The sequence below is a fragment of the Acomys minous genome (assembly GCF_964271855.1).
Source record: "Acomys minous genome assembly, chromosome: 1".
Classification (NCBI taxonomy): domain Eukaryota; kingdom Metazoa; phylum Chordata; class Mammalia; order Rodentia; family Muridae; genus Acomys; species Acomys minous.
In genome coordinates, this window is record NC_140483.1 from 32,740,951 (window position 1) to 32,755,274 (window position 14,324).

General features: G+C 39.1%; 1 protein-coding gene across 5 annotated transcripts in view; it reads left to right on the forward strand.

The window, feature by feature from the left end:
- The window catches only part of RABGAP1L (RAB GTPase activating protein 1 like), a 573,647-nt gene extending 559,650 nt beyond the window's left edge, over positions 1–13,997 (forward strand). For all 5 annotated transcript variants that reach the window (XM_084782439.1, XM_084782441.1, XM_084782443.1 and 2 more), the window contains 4 exons: positions 416–499; positions 4,110–4,181; positions 6,498–6,695; positions 8,805–13,997. In XM_084782439.1, coding sequence (XP_084638565.1) covers positions 416–499; positions 4,110–4,181; positions 6,498–6,695; positions 8,805–8,957 — 507 coding nt within the window. In that variant the 3' untranslated portion in view covers positions 8,958–13,997. The remainder of the gene's footprint in view (positions 1–415; positions 500–4,109; positions 4,182–6,497; positions 6,696–8,804) is intronic.
- The last annotated feature ends 327 nt before the right edge of the window (positions 13,998–14,324 follow it).

Here is a 14,324-nt window from a genome sequence, read left to right on the forward strand (position 1 = left end):
GAAACAGTTTTATTATAGGGCTAGGGCTACTTGTGTGTCTTCTGCTTTGTAGAACAGAAAGCCTTCTCCATCACTGTAAGTGGTAGGTTTTAAGTCAGGAAGCTCAGGAAGACTTGACTATAGATGTCTATGGAAATTGATCAGCATTTTGGTGGGAGGCCTAGAGACATGGCTCAGCAGCTAAGAGCACTTGCTGTTCTTGCAGAGGATCAGAGTTCCCACCATCCAAGGTGGCTCACAACCAGCTGTCAGTCACTCAAGTCTAGGGAATCCAGCATCCTCTTCTTACCTTCACTGGTACCAACACATATACGTGCATACCAACAAACACAGTCACAAAATTAAAAACAAAATATTTTTTAAAAAACCAAGTTTGACTGTACTGATATATATATATATATATTTTTTTTTTTAGCTAAAAGAAGTCTTCAGGAAACAACTAGAAAAGGCAGAATATGAGATAAAGAAGACTACAGCTATCATTGCTGAGTATAAACAGGTAATGTGCCCCTTGCAGGTTTATAATTTTTTCTATAAGAGCAATTACTTTTATTTTATTTATTTATTGGTGTGTTCTTGCCAGAGATTTCTAGATTTACTGAGACCAATGTCTAACTTAACTCTCTACTCTAGAGTAGGCAATAGTTGGATTTTTCTGGCTGGTAATTTGAGAAGCCTAGTTGGCTAACATCATCTGTTGAGTTTTTTTAGTGTTGGGTAGCTCCTATGGGATCGGCAACAGTCCCATTGGGACTCTCTTCTAGTAGGTTGCACTGTTCTTTGCAAAGCTTAGTAACTATATTAAATGGCAGTGGCTAAGGGAATATCATATCATCTGCTCTCATGTTTCAAAATCATGACGTAACCTCCCTCCCCCAGGCTGGTTATTTAGACTTGCCCATTGCAACCAGTACTAGCAGAACATTTTCTGTGGACCTTACAATGCCTCGTTAATAGAGAACTGTGCTTACCTGAAGATGCTCCTAGCACCGTCCCCAGGGTGTCTAGAACACTTTCACTCCAGCTCCTGCTATATCTTCAGGTCCTTGTTGGGGTGGCTGGACATGGCAAGGACCTTTTATCCTATGAGACTTCAAGTGGAGCACTTATGTTCTTAGATTTCTGAATTTCGTGCTATTTTGATTTTCTTTGTATGCCAACATACAAAGGACATTGACATCTGATATGTACATTTTTATGGTGTGTTTTTATGCAAATAAGTTAAATATGTTTTATAGAAAATTAGTTACAGCCAGAAAAATATAAAACAAGCCTCTCTTAATTGTACTAACTAGAGATAATGACTGTATTGAGTATGCATCATTATATAAACAAATGCTATATAAATAAGTATGTAAAGGGGATAAACTGTGTAATTCCTATTATTTTTCTGGAGGGATATTAGTCCATTCATATACTAGGAACATCATTTTCGTAAGGTTGCCTCTGGGTCAGGATTGTAGATCCATAGTAATAAATGCATAAATATGCACACACATAGATACACACATACTTACATAAACATATACATATGCATACATACATGTATACATACATACATACATACATACACAGAGACATGCATGTGTGTGTATGTGTGTGCATGTATGTGCTAGTGAGTATGTGTGAATATCCCTCCTATTCATGGAATATGAATTAGAGTGAGATTTCAGGGGTATCTTCCATGTTTTGTGATAGCTGCATGGTTTTTAATGCTTTCTGGTGGTGAATCTTGATACTTCAGGAGATCACAACATGAATTAATCTACTTTTCTTCTCTAGAAAATATTTTTGTTTTGTTTTTTATTGTTCTTTTGTCTTGAGTCAGTAGCCCAAGTGGCCTAAAACCCTTTATTCTTCCGCGTCAGCTCCTCAGTGCTGGTATTACAAATGTGCACTTTCACATCACCCTCCAGCTTCTCAGAATTAAAGGGTAGTTCCTGTGCATAGACATAAGGAACCCACTGCATATGGGCAGTGAGGAAATATCTCTTCCTATCAGCATGTGTGTTCCCAGAGTGCGTGCAGGAAGGCCTTTGTGGACATGCTAAGGTTTGACCTGCACTTCAAAGGCTAGGCAAGAGTTGGCATGTGGATTTGGAGGGATGCTGGGTGGAAAGTGGTGTAAAGAGGGATGGCATGGGGGTAGGTTAGTGAGCAGAAAAACATTTCATTTGGCAAGAGATTCAGATACAGAAGGGAAACAGATCCCTAGGGGCCCAGGCCTGGGCTGAAGAGTTAGGGTTTGTATTTTGTTTGAAACAGGCTTTTTTTTTTTTTTTTTTTTCTGAGCAGAAAGTAGCTGCTGGTAGATGTACTATTGGTACTGTTCGGATCTAGTGAAGAATATGGAGCCAGTGGGAGAGATGCACAGGCAGGGGCACATCTCAGATTAAAAGTGAAAAGAAATAGAGCTCAAAGCCAAAGTAGTAATAGTAAAAAATAGGGAGACATGGGGACTGTTTGGAGTGATGGTTTGTTCTGTTTGAAAGGGCAAAGGTAGTTCTGAGATTCTTGTAGAGTGATTAGATTCAAATCAGCACAGGAAACAGGAAGACTGTGAGCCCTGTAACCTGACACCACATGCAAATGTATTTTAATTGCCAATGTATTCCAGATGCACAGCCATACCTAGAAGCTATGCATTCCAGATCACAGCTTTTTTTTTTTTTAAGATTTATTTATTTATTATGTATACAAATCTCGTTTTAGATGGTTGTGAGCCAACATGTGGTTGCTGGGAATTGAACTCATGACCTTTGGAAGAACAGTCAGTGCTCTTAAGCTCTGAGCCATCTCTCCAGCACAGCTTTTAACATGGGCTCCTCACACTTGCTCAGAAATCCCTCTTATACATGGACCATCTCTCCATACCTTAAGTTTTAAAAATATAGTAACTAGAAGAGTTGTGTTGTTTTTGTTATTGTTATTATTGTCGTTTGAGACAGGATTTCTCTGTGTAGCCTTGGCTGCCCTGGACTTGCTTTGTAAACTAGGCTAGCCTTGAACTTACAGAGATCCATCTGCCTCTGCTTCCCCACGTGCTAGAATTATAGTCTTGCACCACCACTCTTGACTTAACTGGAATTTTAAAAAATGTCTGTGAGGGGCTAGAGAGATGGCTCAGTATTTAGGAACACTTGTTGCTCTTACAAAGGACCTGGGTTCATTTGCCCGGCACCCACATAGTGGCTCAAACCATCTGCAACTCCACTTCTAGAGGCTCCAATGCTTTCTTGTGAGTTCTGTAGACACCTGGCACATATGTGGTACACACACATGAGTTCAGGCAAACACTGGTATACATAAAATAAGCAAATTTAGATGGGTTATACATGTTACTAGTCCAGTGTATACTTTAAAATTTGATATCCCTTGCTTTTCATTCATGTTTTAATTTGTTTCATATGTTTTAAGACTTATTTTCATTAGTTTTTATAAAAGAAAAGATTCTTATTTCAGACAATAGATTTAGACATTCTACTTTTTAAATATTTTCACTCTGGAAAGCATTTATTTCTACTTGTTCCCAGTACTTATCAACACCTTATTTCAGAATCAATCACTAAGTAGTTTTATTAAATGTGTGCTTCCTGCTGGCCAGGTGCTATGCAGTGCTAGACCCTGTACATCCATTGTTTTCGTTTGATTACTGCAGCACTGTAGTCATGAAGGAGCTGAAGTGTTTTACTCACTGTGACACCTAAGGACTGTTATGATTGAAAAGATATTCTATAGCCTAGTGGGAACTGTCGCTGGTTCAGAATTCCTTTCATTGAATTCCCAGTATAACACCTTGTACAAAGTAGATTCTCAACAGAGATTCTACAAGTGATTCCATGGGTGACTTTAAATCCATTATTCCAGCCACGGAAAGCTAGTGATAGCAGGAACCCATATCTACCCTGTAACATGTCTCTCCTGATTAAGCTATGCTTCACACGTAGAGCACTCAGGCCCTGCTCATTTCAGAAATCACCGCGTTTATGGTGCTGCTCACTTGCAAAAGGTCTCCTAGGATCAGACGTGCTGGTGTGCTTTGTGGGTTGATAAACAGTTATGTCACACTCACTGTTTTCTAGTAAAGAGACTGTCTTCTCTGCCTTTAGATCTGTTCTCAGTTAAGTACCAGATTGGAGAAACAGCAAGCAGCCAGTAAGGAGGAGCTGGAAGCAGTAAAGGTAAGAGGCAGGCTACTTCTGTTATGTGATTTCTTCCAAAGCCATCCTCAGAGCCTCCTCTCCCTGTTCTATTAACATGCCAGACACTGAAGAGTCTTAGTCCCTTCCTGCCCCAGGATGTCTTTCCTTACATTTAGGCTGCTATAGATGGCGTAGGACTTCAGAGGCAAGTAGTGGGAAGGAGGGGCAGGAGAGCCCGGGGTCTATGTCTTTCTTGGGTGGGAACCTGAGGTGCTCAGCAGCTCGAGTCATCTGGCCTTGATTTGGATTGTGCAGGGTCTTCCTGGCACCCTGTTTTGTTTTGTTTTGTTTTGTTTTTTTTGAGACAGGGTTTCTCTGTGTAGCCTTGGCTGCCCTGTACTCCCTTTGTAGACCAGGCTGGCCTCAAACTAACAGTGAACCACCTGCCTCTGCTTCCCGAGTGCTGGGATTAAAGGCATAGGCCACCACACCTGGGTCTGGCATGCTCTTAAACAGCAAACTCTACTGGCTGGAAAACACTTGTTAGTAACCAGCTGATTCAGCAAATGGTTTTTATTTTAATAATAAAATATAACATAGTAAAATATAATAAGATAAAACAAAAATTATCACATTGGAGTTGGACAAGACAAACAGAAGGAAGGCACAAGAATCAGAGACCCACTCTTCTCACACTCAGGAACCCAATAAAAACACTAAACTGGAAGCCAGTTTTTAATGATTTGTTTTTCAAGAAAATGTGTACCGGCTCTCTTTACGCTGCCCCCTGGTGGGTAAAAATGCTTATCTCACTTCTCCACTTGAGAAAAGGGATTGCTTGTTTCCTTAGAAATGAGTAATGGGAGCAGAAAGTTGTATGAAACTCTCAAAAAACTAATAAAAATATCATTACACCAACTTGATTACTATTCTTAATAGTATCAATATACAATATATTCTTAAGAATACCAATACAGTGTTAGTTTACCAGTTGTCTTTCTATTTGGAAATATACAGCTTTCAGAAGTGTCTCTGGGGGCAATTTAGCACGTAAAGGAATTGGAGGTTAACTTCTCTAATCTTAAGTTTTTCTTCAAAATAGGACATTGCCTGTGTTGTAAGATAATTTTAGAGGTTAAATAATACTTAGATTAATTTGAGGGATGATATAGATCCAGTCTTTACATTTTAAGTGGACTTTTATTACTTTATGGTACAAAACATTAATTTGAGTAGACAAATCTACCTTCAACATATAGCATAGAGCTTATGGAATGACTCCATCATGGTATAGAAGGACCTTTACACCAGGCCTCAGAGAACACTGATTTCTTACTTCTAGCTGCCATATCTCTCATACTGTGCCTGCCCATGTCAGAATCCTTGATTTCTATGAAGATATTCCTTTTATGGCATCCGTCTAGTCTTTTATTTTATTCAAGTTAATACAGTTGTTGATCTAAGAGTTGATACTCGCTGTTGTAGACCAGTTGCCTAGCAGACACAGAGGCCCCTTGTTCAATATCAAGTAAACCCTCTCCCCACCATCGTGAGACAGATGGAAGGGGCTGGGAGGCTGCTTCTATAGCTTGGTAAATTTTCATCATTTACAGTCCAATAAAAAGTCAGTATGAACATTTAGGCACCAGATATTTAGTCAACAATAAAAGTGTGGCAGATATTTAGTGTATTTTATTTTGTGCCAGAACTGGATTAATTATTGCCACAGGTTAAGTAAGAAATTGAAAGTGCAGTGATTTTTCCAATGTATCCAGTGAATACCACTCAGCAATAATGTGAAGGGTAGATTATGAACAAAAATGAGAGACACGCTGGTGGGGATTGAAGAGATCAAACTATGTTACCTTAGTCCCTTGAGGTAGTGGCTCTCAACCTTCCTAACACTGTGACCCTTTCATCCAGCTACTCATGCTGTGGTGACCCCAACCATAAAAGTATTTTGTTGCTACTTTATAACTGTAATGTTGCTACTGTTATGAATCTTCATATAAATAGCTGTGTTTTCAGATGGTTTTAGGCAACCGCTGTGAAAGAGTAATTTGACACCCCCCCCCCCCCGAAAGACGTCACGACCCACATCTTGTGAACCACAGCAGTGATTATACTTATCTTTGCTTACTGCAGAAGAGAAGGGCTTGTACAAGGAACACCTGTTCTGGGACTGGTGGCTTTTGTACTGACTGCAATCATTTGGTGACAGCCAAGTCAAACAATGCTTTCAGAGTTAGGATATATGAAAGCAATATGCTACCATTAAAAATCATGTAGCGTTTTAGGAAGTTGTTTACCTCTAAGATACAGTTTGAAGTTTGGTGTCTCTTTTGTATGTTGCAGGGTAAGATGATGGCATGCAAACACTGCAGTGACATATTCAGCAAGGAAGGAGCCTTAAAGCCAGTGGCCGTCACCAGAGAGGACCAGGGCATGGGAGCCGAGGATGAGAAGGACGCGCTGAAGAAGCAGCTGCGGGAGCTGGAGCTGGAACTGGCGCAGACTAAACTGCAGCTGGTGGAAGCCAAGTGCAAAATTCAGGTTGGTGATGTGAGAAAAGGTCAAAAGAACACAAAACAAACAACCCCATTTTACTCTAGAGAATTGACACAGCCCTGGGTTCATAGATGAGGTCTGCAAACCCGACATGTAGTAACAGTAAGTCATAAAACGTTTACTTTTTTAAACAATTCCAATATACAGATAGTCAAATGTTTAGATGAAGTAAATTTGACTTGTAAGGTGGTATACTTAGTTTGATATAATTATAAAATTTGGCTGAATATTTCATACTGTGGGACAAAGTTATTCTCAATGTTATTCAGAATTGATTCATACTTTAATTTTGGAATTGTCAGTTCTAAGAATGCCATTTCACATAAATACCTAGTGCCAACATGTCAGAAGTCTATTCCAGACCATTTCACAAACTATAAATTCTGTTCTAAATTTTGAGATAAAATGTATTTCATGGCTTATTTTTAATGAAACTTGCCAGCAATTCAAACAGCTGATTTTTTGTAGGTTTTAAAGAATGATTTTTATTTTTGCATATGGGTGTTTGGCCTACATGTATGTCTATGCACCGCATATGTACAGTGCCCGTGGAGGATAGAAAAGGACATTGGGTGTCCTGGAGATGGATTTACAGATGGCTGTAAACTACCATGTGGGTGCTTGAAACTGAACCTGAGTCCTTGAAAGAGTTGCCAGTGCTCTTTTCCTACTGAGCCATCTTGCCAGCTCCCAAACAACACTTTTTTAAAAGCAAACACTCTAATACAGTATAATTCAAATATATATCACTTTGATACTTATGTGCTACAGAACGATGAAAAACAGTAAAAAATAAAAAGTTTCTATAAATAAATCACTCGGCTTCTGTAAGGACAGGAAGTTTTTTATGTACAATAAAAATGCTATACCATATTAACATATACTAGTCTAAAATCTGAGCCAAAGTGTGTTTGAAGTGGCATTTGCTGGGCCGCCTGGCATGAGAGCCTGCCGTGCTAACATGGACATGTTGTGCTCAGCACCAAGGCTGGCGTTAATGTCATGAACTTACCTATGTTCCATGTCAGGAACACCTCAGATTCACTACACCTCGGTTTTGAGTTAATTTCTTAACATTACCAAATTTTGTCATGACCTTCCCCATTCCCCACATTCAGTTGTATGTCTCACATGTTGGAGAGGTGGTCTCAGCCTCTACTTTAAGAAGCTGGACTAGCACCGGCATCGAGGCACCCACCTTTACTCTGCGCACTCAGGAGGCAGAGGCATGTGGATCGCTGAGAGTCTGAGGCCAGCCTGGGCTATGAAGTGAAACCCTGTCCTAAGAAGCTGGGCTTTAAAGCACTGTCCTTAGTTAGAGTCACGATGTTCCTGTTTACAGTGCATCTTGTATCCCTAATATATCCTGCACCATCACATCATATAGTATATACATAATTTGCATAATCCAAACCTAATTTAAATGAACTCTTAATAATTAAAGTTATATTTCATGAGAATTTAATATGCCTTTTTTTTTTCAGTTTACCCTTCATTTGGTCACTTTGTTTGGCTGATCTGGAAATGACAGCCCACTGTTCCCTTCCCTTCACAAGAGGCTAACGCATGCTTTGCTTTGGGAAGGAGTCTCAGCTGATTTTGCCAAATTCCTTCCTCCAGTCTCTCAGTGTGGATTGTAGCAATTAGAAGACTGGACCTGGTGTCCGGGTGGACCAATCTGTTTGCTTTTAACCCAGTAACTCCCTCACCTCTCCACCACGCCCATGCTACATTAGCGAGCCTCCTCTGGACCCTGAGTGTTCTCCAAGGCAGTTTTCGAATTGGAACTCATTTGTACTCATATTGTTTGTGGTTTTAAACATGTAGTCTTCAGTTGCAGCCTAAATCTAAATTTAGACCTAAATGGGAGGGAGTTGGGGAAAATAAAATGTGGTTAATTTCACTGTTCATAGAAAGCACAGATTCTCATTTTCATAGGTAACCGTTTTAGCTCTCAACTTTCTCTTCCATTAGGAAGCCAACAAAATGTCTCCTGGGCTTTGAGGGAGGGCTGGCTGCAGAGGCCTGGTGAATCTAAACAGCATCTCTTAATTTCCTTTGACATTTATATAACCTGTGATCTTCTTCCACTAGGAACTTGAGCATCAGAGAGGAACGCTTATGAATGAAATACAAGCTGCAAAAAACTCTTGGTTTAGCAAAACCCTGAACTCTATCAAAACAGCTGCAGGCACCCAGCCCCTGCAGCCAGCACAGGCGCCCCAGCCGCCCAAGGAGAGCACATAGCTCTAGCCTCTGCCAAGCACAAGAGCACAATAATCAAACGACGGAAACCAAGAACTTTCCTGTTGTCCCTTTGAAAGAAAGCAAAGGAAACCAGAAAGCAAGTTAGAATCTCTCAGTAGCTCTATCTCTTGTGTATGACATGTTTCAAAGGGATGCTATTTAAACTGGCCTGATTTATGTTGAATATCTATTTCCCAGCTTCTTCATGGAAAGCCACATTCAGATTCATCATAGTATTACACATTGTTTTATATGCCTGAAATTTAGTTGGAAATGAGTATCTAGAACTGAACTAAATGCTTTTGTTTAGAATTAACTTCATAATATTTTTTATCTTACATAAAAATGGAGACATGTTAATCCAAAGTTAAAATGATAAGACCTTTGTGACAGAATTCTCTTTTTAAAGGGAAGCTAAGGCTCGTTAATATTCCAGGATGATTAATTATATAAAGCACACTGTGGGGTGGCACATGATCACTTTACAGGTTTTTACCCTGAAAGTGGCTTCCAGTGTCAGGCAGCCACCCCTATGCCAAGATAAGAGCAGGCCAGAGGTTGGTTTGAGAGTTCCCTCCAAATTACTCTGAGTTGGCTGCATTTGGGGATGGAGTGCCAAGAGCTGTGGAGTAGATGGGCTACTGCACTCTAGGTAAATAGAGAGTTGCAATAAATATGCAATAAAATCATTTGGCGCTGGCATGCTAGCAGATCCCTTAAGGACTCCACAGAGGGTTCAGTCTCCTGATCTGTCTGTATAAGAACACAGAGGTAGCTTGTGGCAGATGTAACCACAAAGATGGATATTGTAAGTTGCAGGCTTAGGGACCCTTCCCTGAAGAAGTCTAAAAAGGCCCATGTTCAGGCATTATACTTCGAGTGGACCAGAGATGAGTCACTGGACGATGACAAACTTGTTAAGGCAAACACCAATGTCCTGTGCTGTGTGAAAGGATGTGATGTTGCCAAGGAAGTTGAGGAAAGCTTCCCAGCAGCTTTCCTAACTTTTCCCTTACCCCCAAAGAGTGTGCCCTGTACACCTGGGATTAAAGAGAAACAAGTGCATTTTTCACATTTTTGATTGACTAAACCTTTATAAAAATACTTAACTCATGGAAAGGTAAGGTTGTTGTCTAAAAAAATTGGTGCAAATATTTTTTCAATTATATATGACATACCTATATAAATAACCCTTACAAGAAATTCTTTGGTAAGAACAAAATTTTTCCATTTTCTAAGCTACTGTGGAAGTCTCTGGTCCCTTTACAGCAACCAAACCTCTGTCAGTCATGTACTTTAACATTTATTTAGATTCATTGTTAAACATACTGTTTCCAAAGTATCTTAAAGTACGCAGTGCCACAGTGGGTCTCCTCCGTGCCATATGTTGTAAATGTAACAGCACTCTGAGAGAGCCCTCTCAGCCCCGCCTTCAAGTTGCTCATGATAGATCCCTTCCTCTAAAATCATTTTTGAGTTCTAGTAAGAATTTCTTTCATCTTCAAATGTCTGTATCATCTCAGATATGGTTGTTTGATATGTCACACTTACACACGATGCTCTCCACATAGAAGTTTCTCTTTCCCTTCTGACACCTTCATCTGTAGATTCATCTTTTTACTAGCACTCCGGGTGTCTCTGTTGCCGTCAACATTCCCTAAAATACAAAATTCCATAAAATAGAACAACTACCGTTTCTGGCAGTCACTTAGAGCAGCTGGTTAGCTTTATTGTTACTGTGCACTTTGAGTCCAGAATGCTCTGGACACGTCACGTTTTCAAATGGCCAGCTAAATTAAAGTGCACTTTTGTGAACTTCCAAATAACATTCACAGTTCTTTTTAACTCCTAAAAATAAATGCATTCCACAGAACACCTAAGTTGTCTACTTTTCATAAGTGGTAAATGAGGGAAAAAGAATGGCTCTAGTTAAAATCTGTATCTGTTCAGGTTCATGGCCCCTTTCCTTTTTCTCTTCAAACAAAACCACCAGGAGCATATGCTTTACGAGTTAAATACATCTTTTGAGTTTTCATCTTGTACTTACAAAAGACACATGGCAATATGTAATCTTTTCTGTTGTCCAGGACCACATGATTCTTGGACATGTGTAGTGGTGTTCTGTCTCAACTGCCTGGCATTACACTGTCTTTGGGTTAGTAGCAGAAGTAAAGAAAATCCAAGGACTAAGTGATTTCTTGTTCACTCTTTTACCATAGCAAATCCTCAAAGCACACACTCCTCACTGTTGCTTGAGAACAGCAGAATGCCACCGTAAAGTCACTACTCACCTTAATTTCATTTACTCTTTTATATATTTGAGAATTGCAACTTTTTTTTTCTTGAGATGGGTTTTACTATGTAGTCTAGGTTAGCCTTGAACTTAGAGCTTTCCTACCTCAGCCTTCCAAGTGCTGAGATTACAGGCAGGCACCATAACAGCTAAAATGATTTTTTTTAATTCCTTGTAGAAAAAAAGATAAACAAGCCCAGTATCCAAGATATTTTCAAATGTTTTCATCCTTCCATAAGATGTACATGATATTAAACACTCCTTAAATGCAGATGTCTCCAGCTTCTGAGAGGTGATCATTCCTCTTTTCATTGAGTTCTGTAAGATACAATGAAGATTCAACCCCTGGCTTTTCTAACTTGCTGGTCTCATTTAGTATATTCTTGAATGCAGAAAGACACTAGGCTAGATTTGGGAGTGCATATCTTTGGTGTACATCCTGAGCCAAGTCACGGTTTGGTTATTTTTAGTACCAAACATGTAACTTAATGCAAAGAAATTCTTAGTTCACTATACTTCAGTATATGAGTGCCTCTCAAAAACAGTAATGGGAAAGCCACGTAGGTCTGCAAACTGTCTTTTCACACAGTATCTATCTTTCCTCACCAGCTATTAAATTAGTAATTCCTTCTTTTTGGCTTTCTTGAATTTACCCAATAAAGTTATTTGAAAATACCCCTTCATACTGGTGGTGAAAGTTTAGTTTTTGTTTTTCTTTCATTTATTTTAAATATTCATTTTTCCTACAGTACATTTTTATTTTTCTCCAACCCCTACTCCACTTCAACTGTTTTCCAGTTAGTAGCTACTGGGTTTCATATCTTAGCTAAAGACAACTGAAGCAGCATACAGGTGAGAGGGCACAGCAGATAAGAAGTTCGAGCTTTAAAGTCGTTACTGAGGGCAAGTATCAGTGTTGGCCATGGTGGTGTGTACCCACAGTCCCAGCACTCAGGAGGCTGAGGCACAGGCATGTGTGAAGTCGAGGCCAGCTTGGGCTACCCAGGGAGTTCCAAGCTAACCAAGGTTACATAGCAAGGCCCTGTTTTTGTTGTTGTTGTTTGTTTGTTTTGTTTTGTTTTTTGTTTTAAATAAATTATGTGGCTACTATTAGGACTGAGCTTTTGTGTGCTCTCACTGAAACCATTTCTGCTCATGAATTCACCAACCCTGTGCATCAAACGTGAAGGTAGTTGTCTGTGCTTTAGGACTTCTTTAAGATCATTTTTAAAGGACCTACTTTTATCTTCTAAGAAAGACACTTAGAAAGAAGATTGTATTTCATAACTTATTCTTTATAATACTCTACAATACATTATTCTCTTGCTTTAAATCTAGCAAACGAGATAATAAACAGTTCTGTTGTATGATGTGAATAGTTAGGTGTGTGTGTTTGTGTGTGCGCGTGCGTGTGTGCGTGTGTCTGTTGTGAAATTTTATAGAGTACCTGATTCTTTTGTTTACCTAGATACCATGCAACCAAATACACGTTAGATTTCAAGACATAATGATCAAAACTGGAGGCCCAGACAGCAGCTCTGTGGCCTGTTTCCAATGACCATGCACAAAACTTTGCCTAGTCTTTGTGCTGAGAGTCACATTCAGCACATTCTTCCTTTCTCATGGTGGCTTATATGTAATACATGCAAGGCACTTTACATTCCTAGTTCCTTAACTTTAAAACTCTGCAAACATGAGGACGCCCATGCAGACTATACCTCACCACGTGATGATGATCTTGAATTGTAAGAAGAAAAAGTAGGTGCTTATAGAATTTTAATGACTACAGTCAGCTGTTGTGTATCATTCTCAATTTCCTCTTTAAAAACAAACCAACTACAGCTTGAGCTTACCTCCAATAAAGCATGCTATAAAACTGTCGCCATCAGTGTGTCCCCCTCATTCTGCCCTCATCTTTGGTTTATCATTAACTGTATTTGAAAAAAGGTTTAAGAAAACTGAATCATTGAGAAGAAACTGTTTATTGGCATTTGATTAACATGCGACTCCTTCCATTGAACTACAACTTTGAATAACTATATGACATATAGGAAAATATCAAAGAAACTGATTTGTGAGACTATAAATGCATCAAAAGACAACTTCCATGAAAGCACAAGAATAAAGCTGGAGATGATCCCAGAATCCATGATGTCCCCATGGCCTCCCACATTGGTTTTAATATTCTTTGCATTTTGCATAATACATGGATTCTTTGTGCTAATTAGGGGACAGTTTTTGTCAGCTCCATTTCTTTCTTTACAACTCCTGTCTTTCCCTTACTGAGGAGGTAGTACAAATCCTATGCTGTCTCTTTTTATGGACTATGATTTTCCCCAGCATCTACAATGAAAACAGGATAGAATAAAGGAGTTGATTAGTCTGGAAAGTGCTAATTGACTATAAAATCAACACTAGCCATCAGCCTATTCCTTTGTAAACACTGACCAGTTAGTTGTTTCCATAATGCCATGTATTATGTATAGTACACTCTATTAATGTAAATGTGATGCTTGTTAAGAAAGTGCAATTTATTGTACATTGTCCCTACAAATGTTTACTTTTATAATCGTTATGAACTTGAATTGGATTGGTATCTTGTTTAGATATGTGAATGAAACCTTGTGAATAAACAAATGTGACCAGGAAGGTAACAAGGTGGCTGTTTTGTGAGCCAGTGACGTTTTCAATGCTTTGTGTTGCCCCTTTGGTCCCATTAAACAGTAATAAACATTTGTTTTAAAGTTCATGTGTCTGATTTTTTTCAAGTTGACTTTATTTTGATTCATCTGACTGTAGTGTTTATATAACACTTACTGATGTTAGTCAACTTAGAAAAATAAAAGCATATACAAGAGTTTGCTCCAGGATGTACATAACAAAATGATAGCCAGTGCCAATAGCCTATTGAGGACAATAAATTCTTTGATTACAAGTAAAAGAAGTCATCCCAAGCTAGTTTAATAACTGTTAAAGGCAATGAATTCAAATAAAACAGGAACATCTATACCATCGCTCCCTAAGGACAAACAGACCTGAAGAGTTACTGAGATCCAAGCAACTGGCTCCAAAAA